The sequence below is a fragment of the Phalacrocorax aristotelis genome, chromosome 2 (assembly GCF_949628215.1).
Source record: "Phalacrocorax aristotelis chromosome 2, bGulAri2.1, whole genome shotgun sequence".
Taxonomy (NCBI): domain Eukaryota; kingdom Metazoa; phylum Chordata; class Aves; order Suliformes; family Phalacrocoracidae; genus Phalacrocorax; species Phalacrocorax aristotelis.
In genome coordinates, this window is record NC_134277.1 from 20,185,609 (window position 1) to 20,205,687 (window position 20,079).

The 20,079-nt window shown below is 35.8% G+C and overlaps 1 protein-coding gene across 1 annotated transcript in view; it reads left to right on the forward strand.

The window, feature by feature from the left end:
• Positions 1-19,027, forward strand: part of C2H10orf67 (chromosome 2 C10orf67 homolog) — a 56,737-nt gene extending 37,710 nt beyond the window's left edge. Inside the window, 4 exon segments of the mRNA XM_075086268.1 lie at positions 11,323-11,426; positions 15,700-15,787; positions 17,062-17,160; positions 18,935-19,027. Coding sequence (XP_074942369.1) covers positions 11,323-11,426; positions 15,700-15,787; positions 17,062-17,160; positions 18,935-19,027 — 384 coding nt within the window.
• Positions 19,028-20,079: the final 1,052 nt, after the last annotated feature.

Genomic DNA, 20,079 nt, shown 5'->3' on the forward strand with positions numbered 1-20,079 from the left:
TAGTCAGGTTTGATATAACCTTAATGTCTTAATGTATGTTTAAAAATCTAGACATTAGAAAGCTTTTATTAATTCAGGAGAAAAAAGGGGTTTTCAAAATAAAATTTTTTTTTTTAAATATTATTAGACATTTTTACTTCTTTTCATTATTATTATTATTTCGGAATTAGTTCTAATTTTTACCTAGAAATGCTTCATCTAAGGGTTTTTTGTGGATGAACTGGGAAAACCATTCTTTGTGCAGATGTAGTAATAGTCTGAGTTCAAAACAAATGTGTACACAGGAGTCCAACCTTTGCAAAGGCTGCTGAGTGAGATCTGGCCTCACTCTTCTCTCTCCTCCTAGTTCTAAAATTAAGCACACAGTTGCCAAACATCTAGAACATATTTTTGAGGCGGGTTCTAAAGTCTTTTAGTGCCCCAAAATACAGAGTATGCCTTGTGATTAACTGTGAAACGTGGCGAAGATACCTTGACTAATCTGCAATACCTAAGTATTTAATATGCAACTTTTTTTGTGGCCTTATCTTTTGATGGCGTATTATCAAACAAATGAGTATTAAACATGAAAGAAATATAGCATAATGTAGTTAAGTCAGATAAGTCAGAGCCGTAATGTGCACAGTGACTTGGGAAATAACATTAAAATTGGAAAGCTTATCCTCTGGGAAACAGCAAGGAAGGAGTAGACTCAGTAAGAACTTAAACGCTTTGCTCATTGAGACTTCTTGTTGATACCCTAAGTGCATACAAATGTGGAAATGAGAGATGGACAAGCAAGAGAATAAAAACACTCACAGAGTACATAGAGCTCAAGAGAAAGAAAAGTGAACACATTGCAAAAAGTAATTTGTAAATAAGGTTGAGTCTGAAAGTAAAAGTCCTACGATATATGATTGGAATAGGCATTTGTGCTGTCAAAAATCTTCTCTAAGTTTTAACAAGTTTTTAAAGCAATTTCATGAAGATTGTTACATAAATATAGTATTTTCTGTATTACAATACAGTTCTGCATATTTTGACTCTATTACAAAGAATTAAGATGTGAGTGATACAAAATTACATTTCCTAGTAGGTAAAATCTTGGAAAATGTAACAATTTTAGATGAAAATAAGCGATTACAGAACAGGATCAAGTACCCAGAACTGAATCAATAGTAAAATCCTGGAATAAATATTAGGGGGAAAAATGTCAATTGATTAAATGTTCACCTTTTGTCATCTTTAATGATTCTGTCAATATCCAGTTTCATTTCATTGTGTGTAAACAACATTTTTGCTTTCCTGTCATTTGGGTAGTACAAATTTATGAGCAATGCTGAGCCGTAACACAGAAACGACTGGCTTTGTTACAACTCAGTACAAGCCAAGGAGTTGCTGTCACTTTCTAATGTTGTTGACAGTCCCAGCTTTCCGACAGAGTTTTCAAAGAAAAAGTGTAAGTATTTTTCTCTCTAGTTACTATGTCCCCGGATGGTGAACTGAAAGACAGTTTTTCACTGTCATAGATCAAAGTGCTGATACAATTAGCTTTAAATCTGCAAAAAGTTGTATGCCTTTTGAATATGCCATTTACAGATGAACCCTTATTTTCTCCTTTTAATACAATTTTTCAATAAACTATAGTTCTGGGTTAATATTAGACTTTTCCCAAAAGTTTATGCCTATAGATTTGTACATATTTCTTGGTGGTTCCTTTTCACAACAGAAGGAGAAAAAATAAGAAACTGAGACAAAAGTGCAGTGTCCTGGGTGTGGCACAGAAAAAAGTATGCCATTATCTTTATTTCCTAAGTAAACTATAGATAGACTTTGTTAGCTAATATCGCAAAGTGCTCTGCTTGTGTCATACCTCCGTTTTGTCTTAGTCTAGTTCGTCTTTTTCCACTGGTTTCTCTTAAACCTGTGTTTGAGTTTTAACTGAGTAATGAAATACTTTCCTTATACTGCATTAGTAACTACTACCATTGCAACACACTTAAACAGTCTTTTTTTCCTCCATGTAATCCAGATATAGTAACGCCACTACTAGACTTTGTCCTTATCTTCTACTCACTACCCCTTCAAACTAAAACATGTACTCGCGGTTCCTTGTCCTTTAATCTAGAGAGAATGAACATGGCAGATCACAGGGCATGATGTTTGACAGCTATAATTAGTGGGTTAGCATAGCACAGGGTTTGTCTGGCTGAAATCAGTTCAACTGACAAGGTAGGAATCTGGTGGAAGAAATCCCTTTATTAGCATTGTACCTTACAGATAGATAAAAATACTGAAAAACATTTGAACATTAGACCCAGATCCTAGTTTTGTCCACAGGCAGCAATGCTGTACAAAAAATACAATGCCATGAAGCACAGGGACGGAAAACTGGGATTCTTACCATTTAACATAATACTTACATATTTCAAGACCAAAAGCAGCACAAATTCTACCTTAAACGCACGCCATAGTATTGCAGAAGACCAAGAGCTTTCTGTGCTAGGGCAGTGTCTTCACACAGCAAGTTTAAAAAAGGTAGTCCAGGTACTGAATAAACTTTTATTTCTGAAGCTTAAGCTGGGAATCATGTTTATCCATGTGTGAAAAATATTTCCTCTACTTCGTCAAGATTAACTAAGAAAGATGTGATCCTGAAGGGCCTGTGGAAATAGAAGCAGAATTTAAAATGCTGGTAGGGCATTTGGGTAAAGCTGGCAGCTGAGTTAGTAAACAGCAGGAAAATCCTAAGTATCTACGTCCTAAATTGGGAGGCCTCTGAGAAATTACCACAATACCTACCATGGAGGTCGAGGTCCTCCAGTACCTCTATATGTTATACCTGATATGAGGTATGATTGCTTATTCTTGCAAACATATGCACTTAATTTGTCCCAGCCTTCAAGAAACAATAATATATGCATCATAAATATATATTAATATAAATATAGAGATTATATGAACATAAATATATAGGTGAAAGTAAAGAGTATTGCAAAACAAGAAATGTTATTGGGGTTTGTAATATCCCAATATCTGTATTGTCTGTAAATATATACATAACTAGATTTTTAAATGGTTTAATGCTTAGTGTAATTTTCAGAAGCCTAAAGACATCTGTCTCCCAAACACTTTAAAATATGCCCATGGTCAAGTAAAGGTACTAACTCCACAGAGGAGCTCATTCAAGCAATTTGTTTGTCCTTCATGAAACTCTAGTTTCATTTGAAATGTCATAGGAGAGGATTCCAGTGGCAGTGGCCTAACTCATTTTATTAAAAAGTTATGTCTTTGTGTTATTCTTGATGTTTGGGGAGTAACTCTCCATTTATGCTTTCTTTTTTTCATGCTGAATGATCAAAACCACTTTGATTTACAGAGAGAGAGAGAAAGCGTGATCTGCTTTACATAAGTCATCCTTCCTTCCCAAAGACTTACTTTTGTAAGTCCTTCTGCACACTTGCCATCTTTTGAATCCTTTAAGTAGAAAAACGTACGAGTAATAAGGAAAAACCTTTTAACATTTTAATAGGATTTGAAGGTTTTCCTTTAAAAAATGTGCTTTCCTCCTTTGTAAGAATGATAGGCACTTACGAATCTATAACCAATTTCCGTTAGTTGTTTGAACTATTTTTCTACTGTGAGGTTGCTGAATGTGACCATAATCAAATAAAAATGTAATTTATCATCTGCACCTACTACTACATCCTGTCACTTACCAAAGCTGTGAGGAAAGTTACACTGTTTGGATTTCTTTTTTGCTATGGATTATATTTTAAACATTTTCAGAAAATAATTCCTGGGAAAATGTATATATATGTATTTGTGGACAACCTTTAACTTTTGCAGAATATTTTAATAATACAGAATGAATGTAGTGAACCATTATAAGAACAGAGGATTTTTAATTGTCTCATTAGTCTTAAAGTTAGATTTACTTTAGGTTTCACAATGCCTTTATTTGAGTAAAGGTTGTTGATATTCCTGATCTTCCTAAAACTTCAAATAATAGGAAAAAAAAGTCAATGTTTAGAAGTTAATATCTAAATCAATGTATTAATCAGCCTGACTTTCTGAAGCTGGATTTCCTTCAACAGTTATTTGACATATCCTATTAATCATAGCTACGTTTGGAAATCTATGGCATGTGGTGAGAACAAGCCATATGCTGAGATAAACTGAACTCGAGCACATCTACGTTAGTTGAAATATGTGTGATGTTCGCAAGTGACATTTGATTGTATTAAAACAAAAAATTGGTATATTGTTGGTAATTATCTATTTGTTACTTAGACTTAGGGCTCAAAGTATTACAGGCATTGAAGAATATCCTTTAGTGAAGCATTTGATTTATATTCAGGCTTAATGGAATCAGTATCATTTAAGTACTACTTTAACACTTCCCCAGATGTCTACTTGCCCAAATGCTTTAATCATACAGTAAAATCTCAGCAGCAATAACATAAAATTTCAATCTCAGTAGCAACAATGTAACATTTTGACAGAAAATCAGCCTCCACATTACTTTGAAAACCTTTTTCTGTCCTTTGTCTTCCTCAAGCAGGAGGATATTTTTGTTCAAAGCCAAAAAAGATGCTTAGATACTATGAGAATTGTCTTGCTACAGAATTTTCCCTGGTCTTAAACAGATGTGCATCCTACCCCCTAAAGATTAGGCAGGGGTTGAAAACTAGGTCTTCACCATGTAGCTTGGCTCATATAGCTGTGATGTTGAGTGGTATAGGGGATAAAGAGCTGTAGGCAATAGTTACATCACTTCTGTACTCAAAAAGCCCATATTCAAGTGTTTATGCATGTCTAGACTTTTACTGAAGGGTTGTTAGTTTTTCCAGCAAACCTTTCCAGTGTTGGGCTGGTCTGTTTGAAAAGAGCAGAGCTTTAGGCTAAAGGTGATGTGGCCAGTTGCAGGAAAGGAAAGATATGAAACTGAAAAGGTAAAATAAAATTCCAGCTTATATAAAAAAATAGCACTTAACTTTTGTGCATGAACCATTCTTTACATCTCATCTTTTATTCTAGTACAATTTGATAAAATAAGAATTTCTGTTTTTCCAGTATTCTATCAGGTATAAATTTTGTGACTGCAAATGCTTTTTTCCTCTTGCATCTTTTAGTATTTTGTGATTGTGACTTAGTATTTTGTGATTTTTCTGTTATAAATATGTCAAAAAAGCACTATGCACCGACCAAGTTTGTACCTGTCTGAATATACACGAGGAACCAAAGGAGCACTTTATCATAGTTTCACCTTTAAAATGACCTGGCCTAGTTTTTCTCTTGTCAGAAGTGTTTTGAGGAATTTGAAATACTGCTAACATTTTTCTGTGTTCCTTTAATGCCTGATTCTCCTGTTCTATCTGTCTTCATCCATGGCTGTACAATATTTTTTGACCGATTTACTGCTGCTATTTCACTATCTTTTTTCCTGTTAGCTGAATTTCTAAGAATATCCCACCCATAACAACCATAGCTCCATTTTGTTTTTACTGGTATTCATACTGTGGTTCTTTCTAGTGCCTACAACCTTCCTAATTGCTATTGTGCTTTAAAACACATCAGAGATAATAGCATTTTAACCTGGTGAATCAAAAATTCGTTTATCAGAGCTGCATGGTTTTGTATTGATATTGATCAATGCTGTATTGATCCTGCAAGAGAGTACATGAATCCTCCTCTTCCACATACCCTTCTAAAGAGAGCAAAGTGCGTTTATTCCCTTCAGCCCAGACCTGGCCACTCCCCAGCAGCCATCACGAGGGGGATGTGGGGATGTCCAGGCCTAACCTGACGCCCTGCCCATAGCTCTACAGTCCTGGGAGGATGGTGTCTCCCAGAAACCATGTAGACTTTTGCATGACCTGACGTGCTTTCAAGATATAATCTGCTGTCAATGAGTACAACACTAAATGATATTGGCACAGTTCTGCTGAATAGTCTTTTAATTTTTGAATGTGGGTTTGAAGCCACAATAGCACATTCAATAAAGTTCAATTACTTTTCAATTACTATTAAGTACACATACAGTGTTAGCTGATATTTTGCTCAGTGTTTGTACTGTAGCAGATTTGGTTGTGTAATTTTGTTATGTAGATAGAGCAGGGGACACCTGCATTCACCTCTAGAAATTTTTATGTATCTAGATAGGGATTATATTTACACTGGAAAATCCATTTTGAAGATTCTGAAAATAATAGGATATCTGTTTATACTCTGTTTCAGCTGATGACTGCATACTGCACTGTTGATAAAACACGGTATATATGCAAGAAGAATTAGCAATTATCACAGATAAATACTAGCTCCAGAGATAGAAAAGTATATTAGAATCATATAATCGTAGAATCATTTAGGTTGGAAAAGACCTTTAAGATCATCGAGTCCAGCCAGAGATTATTCTAGCTAATGCTGTCAAAGGGGAGGTTTTTTCTTATTGAATGTTTTCTATTATTGTCTTAATTTAGAGCAAATAATTCATATCCAAGTGATATCACGATGGTAAGGGTATAATAGTAGAGCAGAAAGAGTGTCACAGGTAATAGGGCTGACACAATTCCCCTGAAATTTTTTTCATAGCCTCATGTCTGTTATTTGTAGTTCCATTTCTCAGTTTCTTTCTGTTTTCTAATGTCCCTAAATTCAACCCTTAATTCCTAATATTTAGTACAGGCTGAATGTTTTTTTTCCTTACTATTTGTATTCTTCAAAATTTACTCCTTGTTATTGAAAATCCTTATAGTGGTGCCATAATTAATGGGAAAAAACATTTATTAGTGTTTAAATCTGTCCTATTAATACTGTTGAGGCTCATTCAAGCTTGCCAAATCTTTCAGAACTTAAGTAGACTAAAAAGAGTGAATTTTATATATGATCTTCACAGACATTTATAAAACCATTTTGATGCCACTTGTAATGCAAGTAACGGAAGCTATAAATATATCTAAAAATGAGGACAGTAGTCTTCGGCTTGCACGTAAATCTTATGGTTCTAGATTTTTGTTTTAAATGGCTCAAGTAATTGTAATTTCAGGACTTAAGAAAGAGGAAAGAGTACTCCTGAAATTCCCCAAAATAGAAGATTCTCAGTCAGGTCAATGTGTCTGATATTTCTCTCTTCTACATTAGGCAAAAAATGAAAATCCATCAAGCCCTCTGAGCAAGTCTGTAAACCCATTGCGTCTTCATCCATCTCCAGGCCACTGTGGCTGTTCAGCCAACAGTGTTTAGGTCTAGAACCTTTTAGGCAACTAGAAGTCTTGTCCAGGGTGATACCTAATCATATTTTGAAATGCAGTAGTTAGTAATTTTTAGCAATATAGCTATAAGTAGCTTTTTGTACTCAGATAAGTAGGCTATGTTGTATTTCAAACTTTCACCTTTTAAGATGAAAATGAGATTGGGAGGAAGGGGAGACGTTACCAAAAGACAAGCTGCAGAATGCTCTTTCCTACTCAGTAAATTAAAGTTCCAGTGTCTGAAAGCTAAGTGTGTTTGAACAGTGGATGAAAAGCTTACTGAACATGAAAACTTTAGTTATTAGATTCTGGACATGCTTAATTTGCTAAAAATTAATTATGCATTTGATTACATATCTGAAATATATTAAAGTTCTTCCCTGAAATATAGTTCATATAATAACCATGCTAATATGCAGCATATAACCTATGCTACAGAGGAGCTCAACTTCCTTACCCCAGTTAAATTTTGGAATCCTGTTCAGGAGGCAATAGACTCTATTTGCAAGGTTTAGAGCGAGGTTCTTTTACATTGCCTGAGGTACTAAGGTGTTGTAACCATGCTGAAACGCTAGCTAAGTAATAACTTCCTCTGTCAAATACGTAGTTAGTTTTCATCTGTACTAACAGATGCATCAAACAAACTTAAGTGATGAAGTTTGGTATTTTTGCAAACTATTCATTTGCAAATAACATGCCCTCATAATTCTTGTTACATAAAAGCTTACATAAGGTGACAAATATATAGTTATGTGCTGGGAACACTTCATTAATGACACAGAGAAAGGATTTCCTGTAGAACAGATGGCCCTTGTAGTGTTAACCAAACTGTTCATCCAAACCAGCATTGTCTGGAACCTAATGCCCTCAGGCGAGGATCCGACCCAGTTGTGGAGAGGCACCATGCAATCATGACAGATGGTCCTGTGTTGAGGCAGTCCAGAGACCATGCATATGTACAAGGGTGGTTGTTGGGAGATGAAGCTCAGAGCGGAGAATATTCAGTAGGCTTATGGTTATGGGGTGTCCTGGTGTCCTACTCTGAACAACATTAATGTAAAAAAAAGCAAGGCACACCTTAAACTAAATGGAAGGAAGAAAGCAATAGTTTCTTAGCTCTTCACCCAGATTTCATTGGGTAGATCAATAGGGAACAGAAGCTTGTTTCATTAGTTTCAGCCAGCTTAAAGAGAATATAAAATTTAGTCCACCATTCTGTGGTGAGTTGAATGAGTGACAGTAATAAATACATAGAATTATACATTTCCAACTTTTGAAAAGAAAAAATTTCAATGCACTTAAGTACTAATGGATGTTACATTTGTGTTTAGTGTTTCTTATCAGTTTTATGTATAAATCTGAATAAATTCTTAATTAGGCCTACCTGAGCCTACAAAGCTGAAGGCTATGAAATACAGTTTAGATAACAAGGACTCTTCTGATCAAGAGATGGATCAAGACTCCTTCTGTATTAGGGTTCAGCTTCAATCAGCTGGAGATGCTCTTGAAAAGGGTCAGGAGTCTCATTTGCCTTCAAAAGTTGAATTTTAATCCAGTTTACTGTTGCTTTCCACATTCAGAAAGAGGCTTGCTCTTTTTTCCAGCCGGGAAGACCATAGTTTTGAGAGATACATGTGATGACAGAGATTTCAGAGGAGCACATAAAAACAAAGCAGAAAGAATATCAAAGCACAGAAGGTGTTGCAGTGATCTAATGAGAAACATGGTAATGGTTTGCAATGAGGAAAAGGAGTGAGCTGGAAAAATATCATGGAAGGAATTTTTATGTTTAAAATTGAACTGGTTGAAGCCTAAGAAGTTGCTGCTGTTAGCACTAGTTTTAAAGTGGGGTTTTTTACCATCTTTTCACAGAAAATGTTACAAGAAGTACAAGTGCAACTGTTGTTCATTTCTTTTTTACTGCCATGCTGAACTGGGGTTTGGAAGTGCAGCTGCTTCATCAGGAGACCATCTCAAGAGCTGTGGATCTTCAGTCTGTGGAACCTCTTTAGGTGTGGTATTTTCTGCCCTCCCATGTCCCAGCAGCCAGTGAGGGTATCAGTAAGGGTTACAGAAGCCCTATTATGCTTAAATTTCAAGCAACTGGGGATCAAATCTTGTGGCTTTAGAGATGCTTTGCATCATTATCCCATGGCCTGAGATCTAGCCCACTTTGTGTATAGCTGCAATGGGCCTGAATCTGCTTTTACAAACTCTCCATCTACACCGCTATATCACTACTGAAATCTAGGGTGTTACACCAGTATAAAATCCATGTGTGGAAGGAGAATTTCACCATGCCATTGGTTTTGCAGTTGTTTAGCAATAATTAATATTTACAGTGAATTTCATTTGCAGCTTTCGTAGTACGTAGATAAAATTACTTTTCTTTATTTAAAAAGGCGTCATTCTGCAATACTATCTATTCTTTACCTCTGGTGTTTACACCTCTGAACTAGCCACATAGCTACCAGTGTGTGTATTGGAGAGAAAGTGGAATGTCTCTGCAGCTGAAAAAACAAAATGATGACTTGATCTGGGTAGGGCCAGGGTTTAATACAAAACACCACCGAAAGCTTGGAAGTTCTGTTCAAATGGGTGGATGGATAATGTATTTGAACTACCAGGTTCAAGTCCAATGTGTCTGCATGGAGACTTATGGAAATGTAACAGGGATGAAATGTCTCTTGGGCGAGAGAACGTGGATTTGTGTGAGGTGTGGAGAAGCAAGAGGAGATGGCTGGGGAGAGGATGGAACAAGCATCTCATCTTCATTTTTTCAGATTTGCTCTGTGCCGTGTAGAATATAATTTATGGTTGGAAAAGTTATATATATGACACCCTGCTGAGAGAAAATGGAAGATTTGAGTTGCTTAGTTTCTTTCAGATTTCTGATATGGCATGCCCAGTCAATGGTGCTCTCTTTTCCTGAATGATAAAAGTATTACAGGAAACTAAAACAAGTTTGTGCGCTCATTAGACTTTATTTGACAGTTTCCACCACTGCAAGTAGAAGAAAAAGAAGTTATAATGCCCAATCTGCCAGTGCAAAGTGAAACTGAAATGATAATGCTGAGGAGAAAAGGGAGTTGGAAAAGGAACATCTTACGAAACAGAAATATCTTACAAAACAGAAGAAAGAACTTACTGTCAAGGTGATCTTTTAATTATTGCAACCTAATACATTTAGATATATATTTTATATAAATATTTGTATACAGGCCTTTTTAAAGTCTATGGATCTCACACAACTACTGTGTCTTTAACATTTTAATTGCTAAAGTAATGGTAGTAGACAATTATGCAGCAGCTTTATCCCAGGACCTTACAGAATTTCTCATGCCATTTCTCTGAGAGAAACAGGAATCAGCTTCCCAGAAAGGAGAGTGAAGATCCAAAGTCACACAGACTATGTCTGAGTTGTATGGCATGGATGCTCTGTGGGCACCGGAGTACGGGCTCTGTACTTCCATCCAATCACCCGGACTGGAAATGTGCCACAGCTCCCTTCTAGTCCGTGTACCCGGATTTTCCTAGCTCTTACATTTGACATGGGACTGGTCTGAGTCAGGGCATCCCAACAAAAGCAAAGATTAGGAAGCATTCCTGAAGCCCAAGTATAGACATAATCATGAAATCAGAGTTAGGTCTGAGTCAGGAGTTCAATTCTTTGTTCTAATCACTTGACCAACACAAACTACTGGTTTTGCCATGGGCATTTTATGGTGATCAGCCTTGATTCCTTGTCCATTTAGGACAAGGGCAATTTCACCATTGGTAGCAGTAAGATGAGGTTCAGACACATATGCATAGGACAAGACTGCATTTAATTATCCACAGTGCTGTTTTAATTATAGTTGCCAAGATGTTGCCTAACTGTCAGTCCCCTTAGAAACAAAGAAAAAAAACTGAGCTGACTTTGAACTACTGGCTTAGGTTACGAAAATCTTTCAATTTTTAACAGGATACTGGAAATATCTAACAGCCCAAAACAGGAAAACTTGTCCCAAGAAAAGCACTGTGTACGAGCAACACTTTGTAGATTTTTTTTGCATAGTTGGTGAATAAACACTCTTTTACTTACTTTCAGATAACATATGTAGCACCTGAGCCGCAAGCTGCTGAGAGAACCCTGACTGCTGAAGCTGAGAAACTGAAGAAACATAGAGGTCAAAAAAGACAAACCACAGAAAGGTAGTGACCAAAACTTTTAAGATGTGCTTTGAAGACATTTAAGAAGCCTCTGTGTTGATTTAACTTCTTCTCTTCACACTTCTTCATCTCTCTTGTTTCATATGTCACCATTTTCTGTCACTACACTTTCTCTGTCCCAGAATCACAGTGCTTTCTTCTGGTTTTCATGTGATCACAGTTCTCCTTTATGCATACTTTTTTCCTCAGCCAGTTTTCTTCTCTCCCCTATCCATCCTTTCTAGAATCTTCATCTTCCTCTATATTCTGAATCATTTTGGCTGGAAAATGCTGATTGTCGAAACCCACAAATTCCCTCTAATTATCAAATGTAATGAACTTCTAGCAAAAGAACACAGAGGTTCCCATCAAGCTCTGCTCAGAGTCATAGAGACTGGCTGAGAATTGTAGTGATTCTAGGTCAGACAGCTACAGCACAACTACTTGGGATTTGCCATGAAGCTGTGTCTGAGGCTGAAAACCTTGGAAAAGTTATTAATGTCCTTGGTCTAAAGCTGGTCGTAGTATAAACCTTTCCCATTGAAAAAGCACTTGGACAACCAGATCTACACTGACAAATTATTTTTAATGGTGTAGATACCTACATTTGTCCTTCAGTCTTCATTCTCTATCAGCCTCAGTGTGTCTTTATTGCTTCACTCATATTCTTTTTTGGAATAGAGCAACCAATTCCTCAAGACAAAACCCTAGAGCAGCTCTGCGCTGGTTTGTTCCCTACAGGCAGTACAGTTCTGATGGCATGCCCACATAACATCAGGCCACATCTCAGGACATGCAACATATGTGTTTGGCACCATGCTATAAAACGCCTCTCTCATATGCCATGACATAGCCCAGCGCTATTTTAGGTAGAAAATTGCAGACTAAGAATATCTAAAATTCACACAGGTGCCCCATGGCACCCAACCTGGCCCAGTATGAATGCAACCAGTCCGCTCTGGAGGTCACTAGTACTGATCAGTGTGGACAAGTCATGCAGCACATCTTAGGTCTATGATTTTCTCCCTGCAGCAAAATATTTCAGTAGTGCATATCTTATGCAGTGCACTCAGCATCTTCGTTGTCTGAAGAAGCACGCAGGATTTACTAAGACTGAACTCAACAGCATGCAAATAGGGTGGAAAACCTCAGAAGCCTCCATTCTAACAAGGGTTGTCAGAGCTTCCAGGATCCCTACTATGAACCTAGGAAGTGGAGTCTGACAGCTCTGGGACTAGACATAGAAACTGTAGGGTTTACAGCCAAAGGTAGTTTGTATGTGCGTGTTGCCTGGAATGGCAGGATAGGAGAGCCCTAGCAGATGCCAAATTTTCTTGGTGGTATCTTTGCTACTGATGTAGACAAACTTTAATTTCAAATTTATGGAGTCCTGATGGAATCTATTTAATCTTGTAAACATTTTCTTTTATTTTTTTCCAAGATTTTTTTTTCAGAATTTCAGGTTTATTTCAAATCCATCTGGACTGATTCTAAATTTTAAGGAACAAAGTATCCTACCAACTGCACATTCTACTGTATTTCTGACAGTTCTTTTCCTGTATTTTTTTATCTCTGCAACACCAATCAAAGGCGTGGAAATGCAGTACTTCCTATCCTACAAATGGTGAACTGTAATGAAGGTACATCCATTGCACAGCAAACTCTCTGTATTGTATTTCATGCTTGTTTAGTTTGATACAATATCTCTAAGGTCAATGGATAGTTTCTCATTAAGTTCAGTATTCACTGAAATAGGCCCCAGGTTATCTTCTCATCTGAGAACGGTGAGAATAGAGTACGCTGATAACATAATGACAGTGTTATCAGTGTTTTCAGTAATAATGCAGGTCTTTGTAGAAAAATAACATTCTATTATTCTTACCGGGTCTACTTTAATGAGGGCACACTGTGTTACCTGAACAGGTAGGTACTGGAGGATTTTTTTAACAGAGACCATTAAAATTACTTGCTTAAATAAGAGATGAATTTGTCATTTTGTACATAGCTAATCATTGTAACATCATAGAAACAGATTAATTTTGGTGAAAAGCCAATTAATGGTGAGATCTAAATAGACTATAGGAATATCCTTATTTTAGCTTCTTCTTTTCCTGATAGTTCATTAAAGAACCATGCAAATTGTTTTTTCATGACACTGTGACCATCTGGGCAGCAGATATTTGCCTTTAATTTAGCCTGTATATTTTTATAATTTTATTATACTCATATTTTTTAAAAAATAACTATAAAATATGTGAGCCCTCTTGTGGCCAAAATATCTGTGTCTTATGAAATCATCAAAGACTGCGTGGCCTTCATTCCTTCATTCTTCATAAAAATTAAATCCATTTGAGTTTCCTTTGCACTTTCTTAATTTACTGTTTATAGCTAAAATGCCCATGAAGCTCTGGTTTTGTAACGAGACACAAACAGGGCACAGAACTCCAAGATTTCTAATAACTTTGTCCATTCTGGTATAGTTGCCATGAAAGGTGCTAGTTAATGTAAAATGGTTTTTGTGAAGAACTTCTTTACCGTACAGGGTCTTTTTTCTTTGAAATCTTCATATGTATCCAAGATTTCAGTCATAGGACCAAACATGACTCTTAGTCAGAGTTGTCTTTTACTGAACTGGAGCTGAATTCTGTGGTGATCTTGAGGCAGAAGAAATTATATTTCTTCGCCACTTGTCACTCTTCCCTCACAAATTCAAAGGAAAATAATCCAAATGATCCAAACTGCATATTCTTATCTAAGAAAAATTTTTATCATCTGTTACAATAGTTTTCATCCTTTTCAAGTTTTTTTTTTTGCTTCCCTTCATTAAAAAGTTCTGTCTCTGCAGTGTAATGCCTTTATTTGTTAAGAAGGAGGAAAACTTTTACAGCTGTTCAAATTACCTCATGAGCTGGACCTTGAGAAATTAGGTGGTAATCTTCATTGATTAGATAAAATATCAGCACTCTGTGGTTAAAGTTATAGTAAATTTACAGACAGGAAAAGGATGGTATTTAAAATTCAAAGTGTGTGTTCTACTCCTCACAGATTTTTCCACTGCATAAGGTCTGTTACTTTACTCATACAATTAATGTGATATACTAATTGCATTTTAATGTACATGTGTCCCATGGATCGCTGAACACTTACTGGTTATTTGTTCTAATTTTGCTGACCGATAATGTTTGCTTAATTATTTTCCCTGAGGCCTGAAAAAGTTACCAAAAAAGTACATTTTTTGGTAACTGGCTATTTTAAAGTTGTGCTGGAGAGTATTGATTGCAATATCTTAACCTTCATCTTTATCATAACGTTTGTGGTATTTGTGTAAAATTATTTATTTATGACACAGCTATATATACGTTAAAGAAATACAAACTAGCAAAATATCTATTTATATTTTCATGGTCTAATCCGGTCTTTTATTTTTGTTTTCTGCTATTTTTAGTGTTTATCACAATCCTTTCAGTAGTATGGAATCAGATTAAAACAGGAGTATATTTGTTAATTCTTGTTCTGTTACTTTTTATCTATTTTTCCCTTTAAAAAGTAACATATATTCATGCATCAAAAGAGATGCCATATTGACAGACGTACTTGGTGTTCATCAATAAATTGCATTGTACCTTTGCATCCTTTATAAACTCTCAAGGAACTCTTTGCAAAGTGTCACTGTAGAATGAAACAAATTGAAGATTTCTAGTACCTGATACCCTACATAAATTATATGTGCAGGAAATACACAGGAGTTTGTAGAAAATATGTCAGAGAACAGGCAAAGGTTAGTGAATTTAGTGAGAAAAGAAAAAAGCCAAACTTCGTATTCATTACTGGTGAAACCAGGTAAGCTTCTCATTTTCAAAATTTGAATGGGTGTAAATATTAATTTGGCAGAGCAGTGGGTAGTAATTCATAGATTGATTTATTTCTTTAAATAAGAGCAATTCAACTGCAGTGGTTTTTGCCCAGCCTTCGATGTTATTTTACAGGGAAGCGCCTCCTAAGGTTAGCCACTGATGGTGAAAGTGCTCTGAACTTGAACTCAACTGACTGACGATCATAGGAGTTAGACTGAGACTACCCAGAACTAATATACTCCATCTGTATTTAAGAGTCCCTTATATTTACAATTGTCAAGTGAATATCAATCAAATGTCTGCTTCATTATAGTTACATTGATATTTTGGAAATTAATTTTCAGTACGTTTTAATGATGTATTGCAATTCTTAAAATTATAACAGTCTAATGTAGGTTAATTTAATGTGAAAATGTTTTCAGTCTGCATGTGATTAAGAATGAGATGCTTATTAGCCAAACCGTGCAGTGTCAGTTACTAGAACTTAAATGTACACCCTTCAGTGAGACAGTAAGTAAAGACAAGGCAACTGGTTTATTTTATTTAACGCTTCATTTCTATCAAAAGAGATCTTTCGAATACAGGAAGACACAGAAGCCAGCTCATACCATAAAGTCAAACAGATTCAATATTGAAAATTATGAAACAGTAAGTCCAACAGGGGCAGATTGTCAAAGCTGGATATGCTCAGCCGCATGCAGTACCATCTTGTGTACATAATTTGTGTGTACAAATAACACATAAATTGTGACATCACTAGGTAAACATAACATCCCTCTGAAGTATATGAATGAACCATAATGACAACTTTTTGGCCAGTTTGTGAATTCAGACCCATACTGTAGGTTGCCCCTGGTGTCCGCCTGTTAGGAGGTAGAGAAATCAGGAACTGTACGGTTTGGCACATTACTCGCCCTGTGGGCTACACACATTGTATGTCTTAACACTGCAAGGAGAGTCCTCCTCTGATGCACGTGGGTACAGTCGGCAAGAGTGAACTTTTCTCCAGGGAAGTTAAAGAGGGGAAGATACATTCTAGTCTAGGCGCAGGACTGGCGCAGACTGCTTACTGCCTAGATCGGGGAGGAGGCTCCACGGTAACTCAGAGGACTTTGGGATTTAATTTAAATCCTCTAGATTTCAGAAAGGTCTTCAGTCAACCCCCCCTTTGGATGGGCCTGGGTTAGCACAACTTCATATTGTCCCTAAGTCATGCCAAGTTGTGTTCTTGCAAACTAGACATAGGAATTTAAGAAAATTATTTCGGCAGAACGGAACTGGGAGGCGTAAATGTTTAAAATTAATTTATTGCATGGCAGTTGGTCTTAAATAGAAGAATTAATTTTATTTCCTTCATACAGAGGTGTGTGTGCTTTGTCCCATTTCATGATGTTCTGACACCGTGGCAAGAATTTCAGGGAGAATAAACGATGTGGAGCTTGTCAAATGGAAAATATTTTGGGTTTACCATAAACAGCATAATGAATGTTCAAACACAGAGTTGCATTAAAATAGTACCTTCCAACAGGTTTTTTTTTTTTCCTGATTAAAGTCACATATCAAATCTAGTTGCAAACATATTCAACTCTCAATGTAAAAGACATGCAGTTCAGGTACAGTCAAGTTAAAACAATCCCCTGATGGTTATACAGTGATGGCAATTCCATATTCAGTTAGTCAACCAAATGTTACATCCTTCTTAAAATATTTTATTAATGTTGATTTCTCACTTATCAGCTTATGTGTCTTAAGCTACACTTTCTTGAAATGTTTTTAGAATGTGATTAGCATGTGACTTACAGGTGGCTTGTCCTATTTGTGTTGAAAATGATACAAGAGGTATGAAGGGATTCAGAGCTGGGTTATATTTCCCTTCAACTTTAGTATGTAACTTTTTTTTTTCTAAAAATAGATGTTTAAATATGTTCTGTACTTGATAACATTTTTGACAATTTTGTGTAGCATAGGGTAAGACTTTTGTATATCCAAGAGTGAACATTTACCATATGCATAATGGAAGATAGGAAGGTAGGAGAGTTTCTTAATGTCAGGTGACAACCTGCTGCAGACATATATGGAATTTCCCATTTCTCTACAATATGAATTATTTACATGCATTTTATATTATTGTTTATTTTTTGAAATATTTAACTACTTCAAATTGTGTGAGTTTTTTGTTTCCAAATGCATGCAATAACAAGTATTTGTGAAAAGCATGCCAGCTCCAGTGTAAAAGCCAGGTGCAATAAAAGAAAAAAAACTTATGTGGCTGCCGTTGTAACCATCTGCATATGAACTGAAGTAGTATTGTCGCAGTGGTTAGCAAGGCCAGTGTAAGTCTGATTCATCCAGTAGTAAAACAAATGGGAAGACCAAGATTACTTGCATGAGAAATGAATGGGTTTCTAAAGCTATGAACACCACCAGTTGCCTAACAGGCAAGAGTTTAATTTGTCTTGCAACCTTTTAAGTGTAATACCTCAACCTCAGTGAGAAGATTATCAGATTACTTCACGGAATGGAAAACTCTATACCCAGTTTGTGAGCACAGGGGGAGTCTTTATGAGAATTATTTGTCCCCCAACTGGGATTATTGTTTGAAATTCTGATATCTAACGTAATGTGAACATAAAGGCCTATATGATCCAATTATTTATGACAGAAAATGACAGGGATCCAGGGGCCAGCATAGCACCAGAAGACACTCAGGTGGTAAAAAAATTACATTTAAGTAAAGGCTAGTGAAGAATAAGATATTGTTCAGGTTGCTATAGGTAATTCCAGAAAAGATACCAAGGTTACAAAAATAATGAGCTTTCCATTTTAACCATCAATTCACATAAAGTTAATAAAGAACAATTTTCAGTGAAAAGCATCCTGAAGTATCTCTTTTCAATTCTTTATACAAGTCTCTGCAAATAGCAAAGAATAAATTGACTTCCAGATGCTTCTCTCAGAAAAGAAGACTAAAATATCTTAGAAAGTCTTTTTAAAAAGTGAAATTATTTAAAAGGAATATTAGATGTTTACGTGCTTAAAATTATGGGTATTAATAGTCTATGGTTTATACTGGTATGTCTGTTCCTAACAGCAGTCAAGTTCACTCTATCCATGATTACATGACCTTCCTCAAATTACGGAATTGAATAAAACTAGTTTCTTAAGCAAGATGATAGAAAAGTGCCTTATTCATGTCATAACAAATTGCAAGTCAGAAATACATGTGGATGTACATATAGATATATACAGATGTCGATGTAAACAGAAATAGACTTGCCTGTATATATTTGTCTGAAATATATAAATATATATCTGTAAATATGCATGCAAATATTAAATTCCTCATGTTCTATCGTGCAAAAAGGGCATGTATGAAACAATTACGGCCGTATTAGGTTTGGCTTAAAAGCTGGTAGCTGAAATATCTCTCAGGGGGATTTCTTCAAGCCCTCATTACTAAGCTAAGCAAAAGAATTGTTTATACAAATCTCATTTCTTTATTTTATAGTGGTTTAGTGTTTCTTTGCTTTAAGAACAGTTTTAATTTTATTTCTTTTTCCTGGATTTCAGATTAACTTAACTGTAACTTGGCTTTCTAGTCATTTGGTCAACCAATAGCTTCTAATCAACCTTGATATGAAAATATTTCCCCTCTAGCCCCCAGTATGTTCCAAGTCTACAGAAGAGCAGAAAGACGATGAAGATTTAGTTCTTGGATTTCCAAACACAACAAAAATGGACAGTGTTTGAAGATGGTGAGTCTGAAATTTGTGATGCACAGTAACCTGCTCTGCAGTTTAAGTATTTCTCTCTAACTGCTTAGCGTATAGTTGGACATGATCATATTTCTCCTGATGTCTCTTTCTTGTAAGATTTTATAAGGGTTTGATGTACTGTCATTGCTTTCCATGAGAAATCACAGATGGACTTAATTCAATTTCAGTACTGAATTCTAGTAATATCACCGTGAAACTGTGTATTTGAAGATTATGAGAACTTCTTTAACCTCTACTTTTGTTTGCTATGGGGTAGGTGTCAAAACCATACTTGAACAATAATGCATCAAAACTGTAATACTAATCTCTCTTCTTTTCAATATCTCTGCTATTAAAAAATAAAAAGCATAATAACCATTAAGCACAACACTGTCTCCTAGCACAGTCTCCTTCTCACTATATCTCCTAAAATGCTAGTTAGCAGGTTGTTGTTTTGACGTACAATGTCAGAGTTTCTTTACTCAAGCCTTATGATTCCTTCTCCAGCAAGATGTTTAAAAACATCTGCTTAGTATCAAGCATATGGATAGCGTTCTTTTAGTCCAGTGTCTATTCTTATGGCTAAAACCAAACATGCACTCTTAAATGTTTTGTTGTATGTAACTCTTCACATGTATATTTCTCACTGGCTTTACAAATTTAGAGAATCGCTACCTTTTCTACATTTGTATCTCTAAATGGACAAATATCATTTAAACATTTCTCTTTAGTTTTGCATATACTTTAACCAATGCCAGCTTTTACCCTGGGCATTGCTCTACTCCCTGTGTCCTGTTTCTGTAGCTCTTCTCCAGTCCTTCTTCTGATTCTGTATGTAGAAGCTACTTTTATTTTGGAAAGAGTTAGAGATAGCATGGGTATGGCATTTGTTCTTGTCAGTCCCTGGGACAGTTTTGGTCCTGGAAATATTTAGTCATCTTTGCTGTTTTTCAGCTAGCATTGGCTGTGCTGTGATTGACAAATAATAGTGTTAAAGGCAGCCATGAAGAAAAAGATAATACATTGTACATCACAGTACTTTACCTT